General features: G+C 47.1%; 10 protein-coding genes across 10 annotated transcripts; 2 read left to right on the top strand and 8 right to left on the bottom strand.

The window, feature by feature from the left end:
• Positions 1-42: 42 nt before the first annotated feature.
• On the bottom strand, positions 43-1,149 carry UA08_07384 (hypothetical protein; the record flags this gene model as incomplete). Its single annotated transcript, XM_020262668.1, has 2 exons — positions 43-353; positions 423-1,149. The coding sequence occupies 2 exons, from the start codon at positions 1,147-1,149 to the stop codon at positions 43-45; spliced, it is 1,038 nt and encodes a 345-aa protein (XP_020117345.1).
• Positions 1,150-1,503: 354 nt separating this feature from the next.
• UA08_07383 (hypothetical protein) lies at positions 1,504-2,914 on the bottom strand (the record flags this gene model as incomplete). Its single annotated transcript, XM_020262667.1, has 4 exons — positions 1,504-1,716; positions 1,784-2,106; positions 2,183-2,581; positions 2,806-2,914. The coding sequence occupies 4 exons, from the start codon at positions 2,912-2,914 to the stop codon at positions 1,504-1,506; spliced, it is 1,044 nt and encodes a 347-aa protein (XP_020117344.1).
• A 323-nt stretch (positions 2,915-3,237) lies between these two features.
• Positions 3,238-4,700, bottom strand: UA08_07382 (hypothetical protein; the record flags this gene model as incomplete). The annotated part of the gene is made up of 3 exons (XM_020262665.1): positions 3,238-3,986; positions 4,072-4,174; positions 4,227-4,700. 3 exons carry the CDS (start codon positions 4,698-4,700, stop codon positions 3,238-3,240), a joined length of 1,326 nt encoding a protein of 441 aa, XP_020117351.1.
• Positions 4,701-5,203: 503 nt separating this feature from the next.
• UA08_07381 (hypothetical protein) lies at positions 5,204-5,758 on the bottom strand (the record flags this gene model as incomplete). The annotated part of the gene is made up of 1 exon (XM_020262664.1): positions 5,204-5,758. One exon carries the CDS (start codon positions 5,756-5,758, stop codon positions 5,204-5,206), a length of 555 nt encoding a protein of 184 aa, XP_020117350.1.
• A 709-nt stretch (positions 5,759-6,467) lies between these two features.
• UA08_07380 (hypothetical protein) lies at positions 6,468-7,265 on the bottom strand (the record flags this gene model as incomplete). The annotated part of the gene is made up of 2 exons (XM_020262663.1): positions 6,468-6,709; positions 6,770-7,265. 2 exons carry the CDS (start codon positions 7,263-7,265, stop codon positions 6,468-6,470), a joined length of 738 nt encoding a protein of 245 aa, XP_020117349.1.
• A 639-nt stretch (positions 7,266-7,904) lies between these two features.
• On the top strand, positions 7,905-9,006 carry UA08_07379 (hypothetical protein; the record flags this gene model as incomplete). The annotated part of the gene is made up of 5 exons (XM_020262662.1): positions 7,905-8,261; positions 8,310-8,379; positions 8,453-8,543; positions 8,610-8,842; positions 8,897-9,006. The coding sequence occupies 5 exons, from the start codon at positions 7,905-7,907 to the stop codon at positions 9,004-9,006; spliced, it is 861 nt and encodes a 286-aa protein (XP_020117348.1).
• Positions 9,007-9,434: 428 nt separating this feature from the next.
• Positions 9,435-10,082, top strand: UA08_07378 (hypothetical protein; the record flags this gene model as incomplete). Its single annotated transcript, XM_020262661.1, has 1 exon — positions 9,435-10,082. The coding sequence occupies one exon, from the start codon at positions 9,435-9,437 to the stop codon at positions 10,080-10,082; it is 648 nt and encodes a 215-aa protein (XP_020117164.1).
• Positions 10,083-10,523: 441 nt separating this feature from the next.
• UA08_07377 (hypothetical protein) lies at positions 10,524-12,633 on the bottom strand (the record flags this gene model as incomplete). Its single annotated transcript, XM_020262660.1, has 6 exons — positions 10,524-10,874; positions 10,932-11,269; positions 11,330-11,492; positions 11,566-11,817; positions 11,882-12,262; positions 12,352-12,633. The coding sequence occupies 6 exons, from the start codon at positions 12,631-12,633 to the stop codon at positions 10,524-10,526; spliced, it is 1,767 nt and encodes a 588-aa protein (XP_020117165.1).
• Positions 12,634-14,870: 2,237 nt separating this feature from the next.
• UA08_07376 (hypothetical protein) lies at positions 14,871-16,381 on the bottom strand (the record flags this gene model as incomplete). The annotated part of the gene is made up of 2 exons (XM_020262659.1): positions 14,871-15,001; positions 15,061-16,381. 2 exons carry the CDS (start codon positions 16,379-16,381, stop codon positions 14,871-14,873), a joined length of 1,452 nt encoding a protein of 483 aa, XP_020117170.1.
• An 833-nt stretch (positions 16,382-17,214) lies between these two features.
• Positions 17,215-18,774, bottom strand: UA08_07375 (hypothetical protein; the record flags this gene model as incomplete). The annotated part of the gene is made up of 2 exons (XM_020262658.1): positions 17,215-18,356; positions 18,441-18,774. The coding sequence occupies 2 exons, from the start codon at positions 18,772-18,774 to the stop codon at positions 17,215-17,217; spliced, it is 1,476 nt and encodes a 491-aa protein (XP_020117171.1).
• Between the last annotated feature and the right edge of the window lie 1,396 nt (positions 18,775-20,170).

The raw sequence follows: 20,170 nt of genomic DNA, 5'->3' as shown, positions 1-20,170 counted from the left end.
CAATTCTGATACTTCGTCTTCAGCTTTAACAGATACTAGGTCTCAAGGGTACCACTTCAAAATACTTTCCATGTTGTCCGTAACAGTCTGTTCCAGGGACCTCCAGCTTTGCTGGCCATTCCACTTTTCCAACAATGCTAGCGATTGACTGCAGTCCGTAGTCAACTGGAGTCTAGAAAGGCCAGGAATATCATCCATAAACTTCCTTTCAGGATAGAGTCTCCGCATGATGGCCAAGATGTCATTCCAGTTGCAGTACTCCCCCCATCCAACAAGCCGCGCGTTCCTGACCTCTGGGTCCAGTACGGCCGCAACATGGAGCAATGCGCAATCTTTTACGTCATTCAATATTACTGTAAGAATATGTGTTAGAACTGTGATCAACCTAGTAATCAATTAGGAAAAAAAGGGGTGTTACGAACCTGCGGGACTCAAAGCCAACTCCTTTTTTCTCCCATCATATATCATTTTGATGAATGAGTAGGAAGTTTCCGCGTGTCTTTTGTTGAGGTATTCACCCATAATCGACACTGGAGAGATGCTGTTGACTGTGAAGCGCGGCGATTTGTCATGGGCAAACTTCCACAGAGCCTTCTCAGCCTCAACCTTGCTCGCCATATACACCAAGAAGCCACGACTGGGGTCATATGGTGGTGGCGCCCAGGCGAGCTGTTTTGCCGTCTCATTCCAAGTATCTGGACCAATATGAGTAGTGTCGCTTGGGATGGGGATAGCAGAAGCCGCTATGGAGGAGGTGTAAACAAACTCCTGGACCGACGGCTCCTTGAGGGCGGCTTCTAGAAGCGACGTGACTCCTGAAACGACCTGCGGTACTACATTGTGTGGGTTTGGATCGAAGGTGCCAATCGAGGCTATATGCACAATAGCAGAGACCCCCTTAACAGCATTGTCGAAGGCGTGTTCAATAGCAAGGTCAGCAACCTCGACTAGCTCAAACTCGCCGCGGCCTGCGTATGTTTTGAAGACGTCTCCGGTGAGCCAGGATGATTTTTCAAGACTTCGAACGGTCCCTCGGACATTGTATCCACGCCCCAGGAATTGTTTGATGGTGTGCGAAGCCAAAAACCCATTGGCGCCGGTTATTAGGATCCAGGATCCCTTGGGGATGGTAGACTTTGGTTCAGACATTGTTGAGCTTGGCCTTTGAGAATCAGAATGAATGTATAATATGATTGAGTATGAGGCCAGGCCGAATATCTTGAGCAAGAGCTGCCTTATGTACCCGCGGTCCTTGTTAGGCCGGGATAGTTGAGACACCGATCACGAGCTGGTCATGCGTAAAGCCACCAAAGCCTTGACAAATCCACCTTTTTATTATAAGTTGACCAATTTCCAGCAAGTTTTCCTCGGTCATAATCCATTTCTTGACGCTTGCAAGACAGTGCGCGGGCGGGAAAACCGGCTATACCCAAAAAGGAAAGCGTATATTACCCGAAAGGGAAAAGGAAGAAATTTGCAGTTACCGCAAAAGGAAAATTGTATCTATTGCTGACTGGGTACCTCAAACACAGAGTCAATATCATCGGCATAGGACCGGTTCTGGTAGCTTCGGTCGTGTACGTCGCTCCAAAGCTTTTCAACGAGGTACTCCAGAAAGCCATTCAGACCCAATGTCTGGAATCCACCATTGTGCTTCACCATTTGCAGCGCACCTAGCGCATGCTGTCTAGACATGGGGATATCGCCGAGAAGAATCTGACCATGGTGTTAGCAGCAGCACGCGGTGGGAGAAGAGAGCAAAAATGAACACATTTCCACCCACCTCATCGAACCCTAGCATTACTACCGTCGCAACAGTGGTGTCGGTAATCAACGCTGAAATTTCGGACGAGATAGCTTCGTTTAAAGCTCGCATACAGGACAGCTTGTACCTAGTGGCTAGCTGCATGTAATAGTGCCGCCGTTCCGGTTGCTGCTCGGAGCATAGCGATAGGTAACGGCACGCATTGAGAAATAGACTGTCGAGAGAGTCTTTTCTGGAGACAGCAAGCGGTGTCCATGATTTATTCATGACTTCACAGTACTCCCCTCCATGCCAGAGCATATGACAATTGATGCTTTGATCCGGAACTACGACTTGTAAATCTAAGTTGAGGTTAGTGAACAGGTATTAAGCCTAAGGTTAAGAGACACATATGATAGATCGTTTCTTCAGACCTACAATAGCTGAAAAGAAAACGCTCCACCTGATTGAAGGATCTCGCTGAGCTTGGGAACGGATATATGCGGTCCGAGGACAGCTGGGTGATGGGACTTGGCATAAGCAGAGTAGCTGTCGCCTCTGCCTTCAGTTCGGAGGGCGCTGACCCAGACCTAGACCAATCAATTCGCTTTGACGGTATGCTGCCACTATCTTCTGCTATCCGCCTATTCTTTTCGGAGGGGTATTCTATAATACGGAAGCATCCTCTCCTCCTAGCATGGGCGACACGGGCTGCGTGCGCGTGTGCTCGCTGCTGTGACCTCGGCTTCAGAGCGTCTATAAACTGAATCTCGCTATGTTTGCCTGGCGCCATATACTCGGGATGCTCGGAATAGCAGGGCTGATGCAGGTATATGTCTGTGAAATGTCACTGGTATATCTTGAAGTTCTGGCGATGAGAACCTTGGAAGGCAGTGATAATGATATGTCAGCATGTGGGAATCCGCTGAAGCGGCGAGCCACGCTAGTCCAGAAACAGTACCGCTCTGGGTTCGAATTCGAAAGGAGTCAACCGACTACATACATTGATCTTTCGTGATAACTTAGTTGAATGTTGAGAAAGTTATCTCTCTAGTTGTTACCTCCATGATTTACTCCTGTCACCACCTCTCGGCACTGCGTCATCTGCAGCCGTCTCCAGGAATAGTCTACAGCAATCGATTTCAAACTCTTCAAGAAAACCTCACTCATGATGATGGTATTGCATATTTGGACCGTCAAAATCACGAGATCTGGAGTCGGATTCTTGATGCTGAAGTGAGAGTCGCAACGTTTTCGGAGACTAGTAGCGAATACAAGTCGAAGGCTGTCAGACCCTAGATACTTCTTTCATGCATTTAAACATTGGCCAGAGCCGATGCCGTATCACTTTGTTTACATACTACGCAGCTACTTATCAACTAAACATGCTAGCTATTTACTTTTCATTTTATATGGGTATCTCTGAGTCGTGAGTATATGGAGCTCGAAGTCCACAACCATATATGATCGCGACGCCACTACGCATATCAATGTCAACTGTGAAAAGTATCACTTCTAGGAGGCGTATCGCCTTCTGCATGCGGCCCGGCAAGCATCGAGTACTGACCCCCAGCACCAGCCCAGGAAAGCCTTCTGTGACGCACCGCGGAGTTGTCAATCAGAGTCGCATCTGTAATATCATCATAATTTGGCCCTTGCCCGCATTGATAGTTGGCATTGAAGCCCCACGAGTATGCTCTTCCTTCCGACGTGATGACAATATTGTGGTCTGATCCAGCAGCTACATAGGAACAACCCGCTATGGGAAGCGCTGTAGGTTCAAGCAGAATGCGTGGCTTTTCGTGTTCTGATACAACCGATTTTGGATCGTTAATAGGCAGAGTGCTGATATCTATGCCCATTTGAGCACCATCCATACGGCCCCAAACGAGGCATTCGCCATCTTGAGTAACTCCGACGGAATGATGAGTTCCGCCCTGAATCATTTTCATCTTTCTGCCGAACAGAGATTGGACTTTCTGAGGAGTAACTATAGTAGTACCATTTGCACCGGCGCCTGCCTTGATGCCGGTTTGCCTAAATTTGTTTAGACTCCACGTCCAAGTATTGCCATTGTAGTCAATGGCAAAAGCATGATCGCTGCCGGCGTGGATAGATGCGATTCTTATTCGGGGTGAAAAGGGTACACGGCTAGGGACTAGTCCGATGTTGAGATAGAGTTTATCCAGCTGTGCCTCGGAAACCATGGCACTCGAATGACGGTCGACTATTAACCGTCGGCCTAGCTGACTTTGTTCAGACATTCCCCAAGAGAAAACTTTGCCGTCGCAATCAAGCGCTAGGCAGAAGTTGTTCCCAGCACTAACCAGAGTGATCTTCGAGACCGGGTATCAGAATTGGCTTTTCCTGTTTTTCAATAAGTTGATTTTGGACCAGGAGAAAACCTTTCCGAGCCTCGTTGCTCTGCATCTAATTAATGCGTGTAGTGCCTGGCGGTAGCCATTTGGCGCGATTTGCTTACAACAAATGTTCCCCACCCATAGACATGGCCCTGTTGCGTCAAGGCAAACGAAGCGCTATCACCGGCAGTGACGCTAATGATCTTACTCTCTGGCGCAAAGCTTTGCGATGGGATTGTTGTCGGTGTAGACTCGTTCACGCCCCAAGTCAAAATTTTGCCATCATGGGTCAAAGCTACAGCATGCATGCCACCTGTTGCAATATCAACAACACCCACAGTGCTTGCCTCGAGATTCACATTTAGCCGCGGTCCTGTCACGTCTGTGGCATCCTGCGTACCAAGACCGAGCTCTCCAGCGCTTCCATCTCCAAAGACGTACACGTCTAGTCGCGCAGTGGGTGTTTCGTTATTAAGGAGTCGTGGGGGTTGAAGGGGCGTGGCTTTTTTAGATCGTTTCGCAACAGGCTTGGTCGGCTTTGAAGATTCCAAGGCCTGGAAGCGTCGCTTGCGCGCTGCAGGTCTTTCTTGAGTCATTCAGAATTCAATATAAATCTTGTGAATAAATGTTTCTCATGTTTTTCCTCAATTGGGGGGAGGGGGGATTAGCAGAAAATGGGAAATGCACAGGGGAACTCGGAGGTCAAGGAACTGACGCGCGAGTAAACAGCGCTATTCCCTTTGTAACGGTAGACCGGCCTAACTGCATTGGGAAATACCCAACAGAAAACGAGGAAATTCTCGACCATAATCCTACTGTGACCAAGGGGTCTTTTATTCGTACAAGTGAGAGAAAATGAATAGCATGTTTACTGTCATCGAGAGCTGGCATTCGTTGTGATGCCCCTATTCGGAGTAGGCAAAGGCAACCAGGCTAGGGCTAAGTTAGTTTTCCTCCTGTCAAGTCAGACATAACCTAGCCAATATCATAGATTCTAGAGCATAGAAGAAGTGATGTGTCACATATGGACATCCACAGGCAGGCCAAAAAAAGTAGAGGGAGATCTTTAAATAAACTGGCCATCAAATTCTCATCTCTCCTAGAGTCCGGCCAGCCATTCCGCCGATGAAAGAACCTCGGCTTGTTTCGGAAATATCTTCTTCATCAATATATCATGAGATTCCTGGTCGCGGTCCCTGCATAAATCTTCTAACACGACAAGACGATAGTCGTGATCCGCTGCTTGGCGAACGGTCGAAAGGACAACACCACTGGTGGTCAAGCCTGTGATAACGAGAGTCTCTACATCGAGACTACAAAGGACTGTTTCAAGGTCGCATCCGTGGAAAGCAGAGCCACGGGACTTGTTGACGATAACGTCGCTTTTATCAGGCACAATCGCGTCATGGATGTCGGCGGATTTGCTGCCTTCGGTCAAGATGCCCCAAGCTACGACTTTGGCGATTGATTTGTTTTGGGGGCTCGCGTCGACGAACCCTGGTCGAAAAACAGTTCGGATATGCACGATTCTGAGTCCAGCTTTACGCGCAGAGTTGATCGCAGAGGACAGCCGGTCAAGATATGGATTTATGTCTTCCATGCGATCGACGACACCATTCTGGACATCCATAACCAAGAAGGCCGTTGTGCCCATTGTTGCAAGATCGTTCAAAAAAGCCAATGAGAAAACTAGGAGGACTGTCGATGGAACTTGTATGAAAGCAAACGACGGAGAAAAGATGCGTGAAGGGCAATACATATAAATAAGGCGGTTGACATTGGACAGCACTGCTCCGTGCTAGCCCTGATTCGCCGGGCTTGGCCGGTACCGGGCGGTGCCTAAGCTAATTACCCAATGGGGAAATTCACTTTGGGCGGTAACGGCATAGTCGTTTGTTTATACACTGGACAGCAGTGGGCAAAAAAAAAAAAAAAAAAAATAAGAAAATCTAGGGCTATGTTATTTGCCCTTTCATCTTGATCCCAATACTCTATCTTTTCCTTCGAGAGTGCTGTACCATACCAGAGAAGCATGTCGTGCTATGCCTCTCAATTAGAGTACTAGGTATGAAGGATCATATAATACCTAGGTAGCGAGCAGACATAAACAATAACAAAGATACAACTTTATTTCCGGAGGTCGGTGATGTTTCTAAACAGTTCAGTAAAGTATCAGAAACAGCAAACTGTTTTTGAACTACCTAATCGCTCTGCAGAGTTGGAAATAGTGCCTTCAATTGATAGTACTTGAACTTATATTCGCATAATACCATTTTCCACATTATCATAGTGTGGAATTTGTTTTCATTACTGTTTATAGAGGAAAGGCCAATCAAAAACCCGTTGATAACGACGTCACCCGCTCAGTCTTCGTACCTGCTGCCGTCAGGATACCTCATTAAGCCTTCTAGCAGGCTCAAATCAGGCATGCCAGATGGGCCGGGGATAAACTGAGTGTGGTCGGTCCAAGTGCTCGAATTCCACCAAATCTCGTTTTTCTGCAGAACTTCTATCACTGGAGCAGAGTCTGTGAATGTGCGAATTTCGACCATCTGACCTTTGTGCCATCGTGTCACCCATACGTTGATAACATCGAAGATATCGCCTAGGAATATGAATGTGTTAGATAAAATGGGAGCACAGTTCGAAGTCAACAACGACCCACCAGAGTTCATTTGTCCCAGAAACCGGACCTCCTGAACAGACCATGGATTGTTGCAGCCACCGTGAATAGCCTGTGGAAGTATTCGAAATTTGTCTTGGTGCTCCGATAGGCAGACGCTGACACGGCGCAAAGCATTGACGTAGAAATGCATCAGATCATGGTAGTGACCCGAAACCGGGTGGTGGCCGTTGATAGTGAAGCTGACGTTTTTGTGAATCACTGTGAACAGCTTGCTCATGTCCTTTTCAAGGTCCTTGAATGAATCCCAAATATACGGCTGCGACGCGTATTCGCAGTCGAGAGAAGGATTCTCAAACTGGAAACCGTCCCGATCTCTATCGCCATGTGAAGGGTTAGGCACGATGCCGTCCCCTTTGCAGTCACTGTCCGGATCTACGATACCGGTACCATCGCACCCGGGAGAGTCTAACAGATGTTGTTGGAAAGGGCTAAATATGCCTCGCCCAAGGGCCTGGCCCGTCAAGGTCAAGACCATTGTGGTATGGAGAAGGCGAAATAAAGCGACCATCTTGACTATAGAGGAAAGTAATCGAATGCCTGACTGTGACTGAATTGTAATTGTAGAAATTAGACACGAAACTTGTTCATCATGATACTATTTGTAGCTGGCTACATTGTTTCTTTGTTGTTCGCTCTAGATTGCTATCATTCAATCTAGCCCGGAGTGATTGATGATATCTTCCAGCTTCATGACATCAGAGTGTGTTCCGCCGATGAATGATCAAATCAGAAAGAAAAATCCAGACAGCGGAAAAGGCGCAAAGAAGTTTGATCGCCGCGGGGACTTCTTCTGGTTTATGGCGTCAGCAATAATGCGGAATACCGAGCATTATACGTAAAGTCTAGTATTAAATCCGGAACCGGCGAGGTGTAGTGGCGGCGAATTAAGCAGAGCCACGACAAAGAGGTATGCTGCATGGGCGAATTCCGACTTTATGCAGGTAGTCACGCAGCTAAAAGTTGGTTAGAGGAACGGTGTAGAAATTTGAGCGTACTGCTATTGTGCATCATAAAGCAACCCTTTGCGTACTTTTGTTGAACTTTAAAGCATTTCTTGATTCATAGTTCTCTGAAAGTAAGCAAGTTTCTCGTAACAAACGACTCACTGCAAGCAATGGCGTCAAGCTCGATGAAGCCACAGGATGTGTTGGCACATTTCACGTATCTGCAGTGGAAAGATGACTTCTTGAAAGAACGCCCAATCGAGGTGCAGCATGACCAAGATCCTCGAAAGACAAATATGACTTGGTACAAATCAGGAAATGCGGAGATTGTTCGTGATGCTCGTGGTCGAGAGTCCGAGTACAATGTGGATACTCACGGATTCACCTTTGTCAAGCATGACACTGGTTTGACCACCGATGATTTCTACGATCGCAATCAGGTCATCGAGCGATACATTCCGCAGGCAATTGACCTTTACAAGAAGGTGTTTGGCGACGTAGACGAAGTCTACATATTCCACTGGCAGGTGAGTGAGATACGGGACCATTTGTTATTCGTACGCCCCCGACTAAAGATGGTTTCCAAGCTTCGCAGCACTGCACAGCAGCGTAAGCTCCGGGAGCAGAATAAAGATGTCCACGTTGGTATGTCTTGTTCAACTGTGTTTAGTTAGCAGCATTTGAACGGTGCTTATAAAACCTCTTTCTTGACGCCTAGATCAAACCCAATCCGAGGTCGAGCGACATGTCCGTAATCTCTTGCCAGATCGGGCCGAATATCTTCTTAAGGGACGAGTACGAAATGTAAAGTACGTCTGTTTATATTTACCCCAGTTATATTTCGTGGCTAGTGTTTGTTGATGACGGGTTTAAAGCATGTGGCGTCCCGTTAGGGGACCTGTTCAGAACTGGCCACTTGCCGTTTGCGATTCGAGATCTGTTTCAGCAGAAAAATATGTTGAATTTGACCGTATCTTGCCAAAGGGAAATATGACAGCAAGGATGGTCTTGGAACATCCAACTCTGAAGTGGCACTACCTCAGTCAGCAGCAACCCGACGAGGCTATTATCTTCAAATGTACTGACTCACACGAGGGTGTGGCGAAGTGTAGGTCAAGAGCTTTAGATCAAGATGGCTTTAGTACTGATTCATAGAAACTAGGTGTTCCACACGCTTCTATTGAGCTTCCAAACACCAATTCTGGTACCCCTGCCCGCGAGAGCATTGAGATTCGCGCTTATCTGTTCTCCTACCCCAAAAACGAGGCCTAATACAGATGCTGGTACATTAAAAGAGCTGGCAAATGAAATTGAAACATTGAATGGATCGGAAACCGTTCATGTATCTTGCTTGAAAGTTCTTGCGGGCCCTCGGTAGTTACCCATTATCTGTGTTGAGGTCCAGCTTTTAACATGTTTTCGGGATTATCTATACAGATCTGGAAGTAAACACTAGCTAGTGACCTAGGCCATTATTTCAATAAGTGAATTATACATTCTTTACTTTTGGTTAATCTATTTTTTCACACCGAGTTGACTGTTCATAGACATGTCCTAAATAGCCGGACGTGTAGTGGATATAACTATAATTTCTCGGCATCTGTTTGCCTCTCGACATATAAATAATGTATGGACAGCCGACTGTAGATTATCCAAATCATTTCTAGAAAGATATCGAATCGTTCACGACAACGCGCACAATGATTGTCTTGTATAGCCTTGTGGCGACCTGCACAATCCTCAGCATTCTCCTAACTGCCTACTGTCAAACTCCACCGGGATATCAACCATCATCATGGCAGCATCTCAATGTCCAATTTGGCCACAATGAGAAAATTGAAACTGGAACAGTCCTAACGCCCTCTCAGGCCTACTACAAACCACATATCCACGCGCCTGACGTACTGCCAATTTACCCACTATACATCTCGTTTATGATTGATGTCGAGGTCAATCATAACGGCATCTCAACAAGCATGCTTCATTGGTATCAACCGGATTTGCGTATCAGCGACTCAGACGGCCTGTTACTGAACCTCACTAACAATGGTGCCGACTATGTCGGGCCACAGCCTCCGCCGGGTCCGAGGCATGTCTACGTGCTTCTCCTCTTCGTTCAGCCAAGTGATTTTCTGTTTCCGGAGTGTTATTCGAGAGTTTTCCCGATCAGCATTCCGACACGGGTTGGGTTTGATATCGGGCAGTTTATGCGCATTGCCGGATTGGATGAACCAGTGGCGGCGAATTACTTTGTCGCTGGAAATCCTACGCCGGCGTCAACTCCGATTCCCCGTATATGGACTACATCGATGAGCTCAGCTCGTTGTGAGAGCACGGACATCCTGTGATTCCTGTTCATGTATCATATATCGTTCACCTGAAACAAGGTTACAGAAGTGACATTGAATCAAAACGGGACAATTAACCGAGTATTTGGACTCCTGCATCTCATTTGCACAGAGAATTTAGCTATCTATAGATTTTAGAAGCTAGGCAATATAATCTACCGTTGAACAATCTACAGAAAGTGGTAGTCTCACCTTAAATGAAACCTTATGGAATAACTAGAACATTGAGGGATACTGAGCATGATGTCCTGCAAAAAGATTTATCCACCCAATACGCTCATATAGTTAAGAGTCAGATCAGCATTTATTCTGTTCTAAAGTTATTAATTTCATCTAGAACCTCAAAATCATGTGACCACCGCCGATAGTAATGCAGAATGTATATCGACAGATTTGCAGACGAAGAGAAATGTCGATTTCTAAAAATTCTCCTGCTTCCATTTACAATTTTGCGACCCTATCCTTTCGCCGCTCTCTCTCTCTATCCCTCAGGATTCTTCGCAGGATTTTCCCACTGGGGCTTTTAGGAATAACTTTGACGAACTCGACTCCCCCCTTCAACCACTTGTATCGAGCCTTTTCCTTCCGAATATGTTCCTGTAGATAACGCTTCATCCGTTCCTTTTCCTCTTGAGAAAGCAGCTTCTGCTCACCATGGCCGCGTTTAAGTACAACAAAAGCCTTCGGAACTTCCCCGGCTTTAGAATCTGGAACTGGGATTACAGCCGCATCGGCGACTTGGGAATGAGTGAGGAGACAAGCTTCAAGTTCTGCTGGGGGTACTTGATGACCCTATATCAAATTAGACATCGATTTTTTCTCAACAGTGCAGACGAAAGTCTCACAAACCTTCACTTTGATAAGCTCTTTGATACGATCTACAATAACCAAATGGGCATGACCGCTTTGACCTAGTACAAACATCGCTTCATCTCCGGTCCGTAGCCAGTCATCTGGCGAGGCACCAAAAGTCTCTTTGGTTGCCTTCGCGTTGTTCAAGTAGCCTAGATATGTGACACTTGGAGAACGCACAAAAAGCTCGCCTGGAGTTTCGTATTTGGTGACCTCAGCTCCAGTGGTTAGTGAAACGAGCCGTGCTTCAACACCGGAAATGAGATTTCCGGCTGATCCTAGCATGATATCATTGGGAGGGGTTGCTGAAATTACAGTAGCTGACTCTGTGAGGCCTAGAAATGTTCATGTTCAGCGAATTGACTGTATTATATCCCAAGTTCAAGGTCACTCACCGTAAGCCTGCCGAATTTTCCAAGACGGATATTGCAGTAGAAGCTTCCTACACAGTCCAGCATCTAGAAGAGCGGCCCCAGTAAATATTTCTCTTACTGAACTAAGATCAAACCTAGCGAGAAGCGACTGATTGTTAAGAATGGAGATTACTAGGGGAGGTACCTGTTGAATGGGAATCCGTTAATTACTTTGGCACAAGCAAGAAGTCATCAACAAAAAGCACCAGTGAACTTACAACAAATAGGACGTTGATTCTGAATTGTTGAATAGCTCTCGCCAAAAGCATTAGATCAAATTTGGGCATGACAATCACCGACTCGCCTCGATAAATGCTGGTGTGGCATACCACTATCAGCCCGTAGATGTGGCTTTGTGGCAGCAGACCGAGCACCACATCTTGTTGATCAGGCGTGCGACTGGGCTTTTCAAAGGCCGTGAGTTGTAGGATGTTGGCGATCACATTCTTATGTGAGACCACAACGCCTTTCTGTTCTTTGAGTCAGCAACAACTTTTCCCTTCTTTTCAAGAATTTGCTCCACGGTATAATCACCGGCAGTCCGGTAGTTCCACTGCTGAAATTCAAGAAAGCACATTGACGGGCTCCTTGGCCCCTTTCCCAGACCAAGTTATCCAACTGGGAGAGCCCCTGCCCCTGGGAAATGAGTTCGTCTACGGTTTTGAAATTTCCGGATACGCTACGTCCGGTCAAGGCCTCGTCAGGCGTCTGAAGTATATAAATATGATGCTCGTCAATTCCCACATCACGCGCCGCAGCAATAGCGGCTTCTAGCAACGACCAGCATGTGAAGAGAGCCTTTGATCCTGAGCTCTTGAGCTGGTGGGCCAGTTCTGAAACGCTGTACGCCGAATTTGCTGGCGACGAAATGCCTGAGAGACGATGCACGGCCCATGACAGGGGTAAACTGTCGATCTGGTTTGCCGGTGTCAATTACGACTTCAGTCACGCAGGCTACTGTGATGTCTTTCACTAGAGAAAAAAGCAGACACGTAGAAGCGTACCGTATTTAGAGCATATATCGTGATAACTTTAGTCCACGGAGACCCGCTATTAGGTTTCCATCCTAGTTGCTGCGAAAGTGATCTTGCCAGCCAGTCAACGCGTTGTGCGACTTCTGACACAGAGTACTGGCGCCCTGACACGCCGCAAACAAAGGGAGCCTTGGAATCTTTTCGTTTAAATCGGCCATACTTCTCATTGAAGATGAATTCGCAGATTGGTATTGAATCTGGGATCTCGTCGACATCAAAGCCAGACGCCCACGTTGGGGGTGTGAAGGGCATTCTGTGTGGGCTTATTGCCTCGGGTTAGTGCAATTGATGGTGAGAAAAGAAGTCCAAAGATCATGAGGAGGAGAAGGAGGAGGAGGAGGAGGATGTAATGTGCCGTACCTTTTTTTTTTTTCTCACTCTGCGCTACGGCGAATTTTGGTCTGACGACTATCTACGGGGTGTTTTTTCTCCCTTCTTTAACCGAAGTATTCGGGGAATATTTACTATTCAGAGTACATACTTCGAATGGCAACAGCCGTAGGGCTGTTTCGTGGGTATATGATTTAGATGTTTGGCCCTATACTTTAGGTATCATCCCGGTTCCGGGCCGTGTTTCGGATTAGCAACCAAAAAGATATGCATGTCTCATATTCAAGGTCTATAAGTACGATTTTATTGTGTAGATCCATGCATGCATGTGGCCAATAACATGTTGACCGTCGACCATAGAATGAACATTTAGGTTGTGTTCGGGTTCGGTCATTCAAGCAAGTAGCCCCCGAGGATGAGAACTGAATATTCCAGCCGGATCAGCTCCGATGGCTTCCACGATTGGGCCGAAGACACGCAGGTGTCTGGAATCCAGCGGGCTGTGCAGAAATATATGCATGTATTGGTGAGCTGAAGGCAGGATATGCGTCCGTTGCATCTGATGGCCGCATATGCATTGCAAGCACATGCAATAGAGGCAGGACCCGCCCTATGGCGGAAAATAAAATATACCTCAATACACTGTCTTCGTCCCATTATGATTGGATGCAGCGATATCTAACCATTTTTGAAGGCCAGAGAAGCAAGATCCCTGGTGGCTCGCTCAGCCATAAGATGTATCTTCCATAGACTGTACGCGTAATGTAGCATGCTAGACAAGGTAAGATATAAGAATGGGACAGTATCTGCCATTGGAAGACCTTCTGGTTGGAGTTGGTAATGTCAGGGTTTCTACAATTGTGATCATATTTTTTTCCTTGCGAGAAAAGTCGTTACCAAATATATACGAGAAGAGTCATATCCCCACCGCTCAAAGGCTTCCAAGCTTCCTCTACTGGAGCCCCCTCTTTGTTTCAAAAGTTGCCAGAGTACCTTGGTACCCCAGGTGGGCTGCAATGTATTCAGCTGGAATCCTTCGGCCCGTATTGTGATGCGCGTGTGGCCAAATTCTAACTCAGCTTGCGCCAGAATAGGAAATGACAGGCAGGATAAACTAGGCTGGTCAACTGGGCTGCTGATGACGTTGGAGTTTGAGTAGCATCAGACCAGGACTTCCCTTCACAAAGTGTAAGCAAATCATATCCATACTGTTGCAAAATTGAATTTTACTAACGCTACAAGTGAATCCCTCTTACAGCTAGGGTATAGGGGAGAAAGGGGAATCATAACGGCTTTGAGTTCCGAATCAACATTAACTCAGCAAACGCATAATATGAGCTCCTCAAGCGGCGACATGACACGAGCTGTGACGCCATGCAACTGCTGCAGTGGCATCAATCAAATTATGATGGAAATCCAGGACAAGTCCGCCATAGAGTTTGAGACGTTTATCGAGGTTGGCACGCGGTTCACTCGACAGTGTGATATTCTGATCTCATGTGATCACTGTCGAGCTCATTTTGGCGTGTTTAATACCCTCAGACCGACACTAGAGTACATGCTCGCCTTATATGAGGCTGCATGCGCAGCCTACTCGTTCACCAGAGAGGATTTAAGTGCTGATATAGTGTCAGATGAAGGACACCATCGTGGCACTCAGCGACAATTTGCTGAAGCTAATCAACCACTGACCGAGAAAATCGAGGGACGAGTGTCATCTGTTTCAATATCAGAGCCAGCAAAGATCAGCTGGGGTGGACTGGAACTGAAAGGAGAGGACGCAAAGTTATTGATTAAAGTGCTTCTTCGACGACGGCTTGCGAGTTTAGGTAATATATTGGATGAATTGCACGAGATACTTATGGGGCTATGGGAAGTGGCTTGGCCTAGACAGAGAACAGTGCTGACAGCCTGCGAGATGTCCTTTTCCAACTTGGGGGAACGACTGGACAGTTTGATGGGACTTCTTAAATGAAGGCCGCGCTTATCGGAGAATAAACCATGGGATTTCCATATTATGTAGAGCAATTGATAATCAGCAATCTAGATAAATTGAAAGAGCGACATTGTATTATTGATACTTGAATAGATCTTTCGTATTAGGCGCGTGTGGAAATTCTTGTATGAAGTGAAGATAGAAACCCCCCCAAACTACTTATCTAGCGAAAAGCCTTCGGCCCTCCCAAAGCTCCAACCTCCCTATCACCGAATGTAGGCGTCGGTGCATTTCCTTCACCAGGGAAACACCGATACTTGACAGCAAATGAGAGTGCTCCTGCATCATGCATGCCTGCAGTCGTTGAACAACCGAGGATAAGGAGCTCAACTGTCTCTGGAGAAACTGCTTACCAAAATCCACCTTCTCATCAGGCGAAATCTCAACATTGCCAATGAGTAGTGGACGGCTGTCTATCAGCTTCATGAATATAAGCTCCTTGGCATTGCACTTCGTTGGCGGCCCTGCGTGAGACGCCTGCATGGAAGAGCTGTTACCCCCACCGCTATATAATCCAGGAGGGGAAAGATTCACAGGCTGAATGTTGAATCGAGTCATAACATCATGACGCTTTTTATGGTTCAAAACGCTCTCGAGGATGCAGAGAACGTTGTCAATGGCAATGGCAAGTAGAAGCAATAGGTCTGGCCGATGCGTTGAGTGCGTTTGGCATTGAAGAACCTTGTCGGACAAGTCTTGAGTCCGCCTATTCAAGGTGAGGATCAGGTCAATGGCCATTGTCAAGCTATTCTTCCTACTATCTTCAAAATCAAGCAATCGGCTAAGAATGGAACGATAGCAATCACAGCCTAGTGATGCGGCAGAGGAATTGTTTGACAGTGCTACGGCTGCCTCTTCTGGGAAAAGAGGAAGTCGAATATTAGGTATTTCTGTTGGGTGTATCGTAACGGTTGATTTACTTGCCGAAGTGTTGTTATTAAAACCTGGAATGGATGACCCTGGCTGTTGTCCTGTTTCTATTCGCGGCGTCTGTGATCCAGCTTCCCTGGTCGCGAGATTTTTAGTGTTCAGTGCATGGCCAACCGCATTATCAAAGGCTGCTTCAGCGATGGAAGCCTCCACGAAGTCCAAAGATGGTAATTGAAAGTTTGGAGCGATTGGATAGCTAAAAACATCCATTTCGTCACTGTATAGGCTAGACAGATTGATAGTATCACCATCAAGGCTTTGTGGATCGCCTACAGCATCCATCCAACTGCCTGTGTCTCCAAGGGCGGACGGCAAAGTTGACAGAGCGGAACTGATAGTGTTCGCAGCAGAAGAGACTGTACTATGACCAAGTGACGGAGTAGTTGAGATAGAAGCACGGTGATCTTTTGATTCGTCACAGCTTCTAGAACTTAAGTTTGAATCGGCGGCCTTTTTCTTTCTCTTTGGAGGGTTCTCTTCTTTTTCTTCATTCTTTGACTCGTTCGTGTTCCGTTGAGGTCGGCCAATCCGTTTCGAAGGGCTGTATTTGCACTGTACTCCATGGTGCATGCACCGGAAGCAAGGATTCCCTCGCGAACACCTGCTTTTGGCTGCTTGACACGCATCACACGTGGCACGTAGTTTTGGCACCTTTGCCTTTGGATCGTCATTTGAACTGAAAGTGCTAGCAGGTTCTCTGTCTGGGCCATTCTCGTTAATCCCTTGACCTTCAGTGTTAGCCATCGTCGGAAGGCTCAAGACGATCAATGGTCTCAAGAGTGCTGGGTTATAATTCTATCGATGAATAATAGCCACCTGCCTGGAGATGAATTCGGATAAAGAATAGAGACGGGCGGATTAGCCAACTGATTCCTAATATACATAAAGTAGTACTATAGCACTTGCTTGCAGATAAGGGTAGTACAAGCGAACCTTGGAAGCATGTCTCGCCTTTGCAGCAAGATTCCTTTTCTTTTTTTTTTCAAATACGCCCAATTTTATGCACCTGTACTTGGTGGCGATGAGTAGACTTGCATAATATAAATGGCCCCAAGCGGGGTGGATAATTGGGCCATGCACCGACTAGGTATTTATTTACATTCCTGAGGGGGTGGCTATTACTAGAATAGGCAATTGATAGCAGGATGCATCTGTGGCAACCTCCATTCTTCTACTTCGTATCGTGCTACTATGTCATCAGCGTCTTCGGTCAAGTCCTAATGCCGATTGTAGCATTGATAAGCCAGCTTGTTGCTAACTATTTACCGAGGAATCTCGTAAGCGACATGATGTAGTAGTACGAAGTGAAACGTGCCAGGGTAGCACAGCATGCCAGTTATCAATCTATGCTTTAGAATACATACTTGTTGCTGTAGCTCGTGCTGAGATTACATACATGCATGCATGTAAGCTTTCCTAGTAGCGCCACCACGTTAGATACATCAATGCGTTAGTCAAGCCTCAGGCCTATGGATTAATAGCATGACCCAACGCATACTTTGTTTGTCTACAGAAGAAGATATTTGCTGACTAACACTAAGACTAAGGTACTCGAAAATGAACATAGAACGGTAGACCTAGAGCTTTGTGTAGGAGTAACGTACGAGCAAATCAAGAAGGTCAGAGACGTTCCTATCGCCGCCGCTGTTGACGATCTTCTCAATTTCCTCAATCTCAGACCTGGAAAAGAGGAGGGCTAGATTTTGTCTATATTTATGCACGACGGCAGCGTGAGTGCCCGGATTACGAACATGGCCGAGGGGAAATTCGACCAAGACCTCCTCAAGGACGTCGCCATTCGTCAGATGTATGGCCAAGGCCGACGGGATACTCTTTTTGTCCAGATCAAGGTAATCGGCTGTCAGGGACTCGTCAGGCCGAATCTTGATCTTTGCGCGCAAGTCCTCTACGGCCTGGCTGGAGGCATACAGGCTACCGTCTTGAAAGTCCCCGGCCTCTGGAGCGGCACCTTTCAGAAGCGCTACGGCAACACAGTACTGCATACAGTGGTCGCGATCCGCAGCATTATGCAGGGGGCCATTTTTGTCGATAATCAAGTGTGCAGCTGCACATGTGCGAATCTCAATTCGGTGGATGTCCTTCACGGGATCCAACAAGCCGCGGTGCAGCATTCGCTGCGCCTGGACGACGGCAGCTTGGACGGCCGCGATTCCGTGGCCCTCGACTGGCATGACCTTGAAGAACACGTTCTCGACCACCCAGGTAGTATACGGCTTTGGCAGTGTAAATGGAGCGCCGTTGCGCCAAATGCTTGCATAAAACCCCCATCGAGGCATGGTGAGCGGGGTAGGGGCGCCGGGTTGTCCGGTCCGAGTCAACAGCGCAAACTGCACTGCACGCATGCACGCATCTCCAGCAGCCCATCCCTTTCGGGGAATAGTATTCGAGCCAGATCGATAGACCCGTAGCGGCGCGAGATCCATCCACGCATGTGAAATCGCGGCCAGTGTTTGGTCCTCAGATAAACCAAGCAGCCAGGACACCACAGCCGTCGACGCAAGCTTTACAAGGATGGTGTGGTCCAGGCCAACAGCATTGAAGGCGTTGCGCAGCAGCAAGCATCCCTGGATCTCGTATACCTTGATAACGGCTGTTATCAGGGTGTCTATTGTCAGAGGCGGTCCTCGGTGCACTAGACGGCCACTGGTAGCTGCACGGCTCAGCCAGTCCATGACGGCCAGCAGTGCTCCCAGATTGTCTAGAACAGGGACGAAAACCGATGGATAAATCAGCATAACATTCGATACAACTACCTAATACTGAGAAGGAAGAACGGACATACCAGACGGGTGGCCCCAGTCTGCTCCGGCCAAGGCATCGTTATGGTCGAGATAGCGGATTAGGGCACCTAGGTCGAAAGCCCCTTTCACCGGATCCAACTCGTACGAAGTACCTGGAAGTCGGAATCCATCTGGTATGGTTGTGCCGGGCACAATTGGTCCAATGAAGCTTCTACATTGTGTACTCTTCGCAACCGACTCTATAGCGCAACCCAGGGCGTCGAAAATGGCAAGACGAGCACACGATCGCGCCCTTTCGCTTGTAGCCTCATACCCGAAGACGTAGTTCTTGATATCAACAAGAATCCGATCATACGCTGGCAAAAGGGTAGGCATCGTGTTGGCATCGATACAGAAAGGCGCGGCAGGTTGCAAATGAGAGAAGTTTGTTCTACTGAGGATGGATACTAGACGAACTTGAATCAAAGTGACAACGAGAATCAAATTTTGACATTAGCCCCTAGGGATATATGTCTTTTTAAAAAGTTGAAATGTTCCGGGGCATATTCTACAGTAAGTATTTCCTGCATGCTAACTGAATGCTATCCAGTGACACTGACACTTGGCCGGTGTTTCCTCCACTACTTGCATTTATGACTTATTCGACCGGTCGTGCACCACCTCACCGAAAAAAGAGGACGGGAAATTTTTTTTTTTTTTTTTTCTTTTTTTTTTCACCTGTTAATGTAGTTGGTGGCTTGATCAAAAATGCCACTGCGACGTGCGCGCTACTCTCGGGGCTCGCTAGGGCTGTAAGCTTAACCTTGTGGTTGCAGAACATCAGTGAGGGGCAACAGCGGATTGAATGTAGTATCCATCTACTAGAGAGATACGAAATGGAGGTTTATGATGCATTGGTCCGCATCCTCTCACACCAAATTATGGGTACAGCATGTAGAACATGCAGCAGCGGTTGGCATCAACCAGGATCATCTCCCCCAGTTGACCGGAAGCGGGCCGGGAGCGGCGTGTTCAACGATATATTATAATCCTTTGCTACCAATAAATTCGGTATAAACGTCCTCACATGAATGAATATTGGTGCGCTAAGATAGCAATCCAGCTTCCATGCCGTATGACGGTAAAGTCGCAACCACACACCAAGGAGAGGAGTGTATGTGAGTACCAATTGCTGCTCATCTAGTAACAGTATAAAATGGCTGTGGCCGTGACGGAAAAGGAAAAACCCCACTCAATACGATGCCATGCAAGTGCGACATGCAGTGTCAGGTCAAGGATTGCCCTTCTTCAGGGATAATATATGCAGAGATTAGTCATGCACCGTGCACTGCCTCGCTCCCTAATCACCTTGTCGTCACAGCATGGGCTAGAATGACAGTGTCAGCTTATGGCGTCCATAGATGTCCGCATTGTCTCTGAATCCCTAGAACCATGATCACTGGCTTGCATATATTACACTGACTTGCTAGCTCGTTCATTGTCGTGAGTAAGCCGGCTGATCAAGAGGCGGTTTCATGGGGGTATACTCAACGGAATAAGAGTCTTTGATATAGAAGTTGCCGCGGGGACATTCGGATAACTGTGCGCGTGTTGATTATGTCTATGTCCGAGCTAAAGGACATTGACTATTCAACCTTAGGACTCAAGATGACTAAAACATCTTCTCCGCTCAGGGGGCGTCAGATAAAAGATAGTGAGGCTTCGCGGGCACACGGTTTATCCTGAATAGTTTCATTGTTCCTTTCTTTCTCAGTGTCACGGGCTGTGATAT

This window comes from Talaromyces atroroseus (genome assembly GCF_001907595.1).
Source record: "Talaromyces atroroseus strain IBT 11181 chromosome Unknown scaffold_11, whole genome shotgun sequence".
Taxonomy (NCBI): domain Eukaryota; kingdom Fungi; phylum Ascomycota; class Eurotiomycetes; order Eurotiales; family Trichocomaceae; genus Talaromyces; species Talaromyces atroroseus.
The sequence above is the reverse complement of the archived record's forward strand: the minus strand, read 5'-3'. Positions and strand labels throughout refer to the sequence as shown.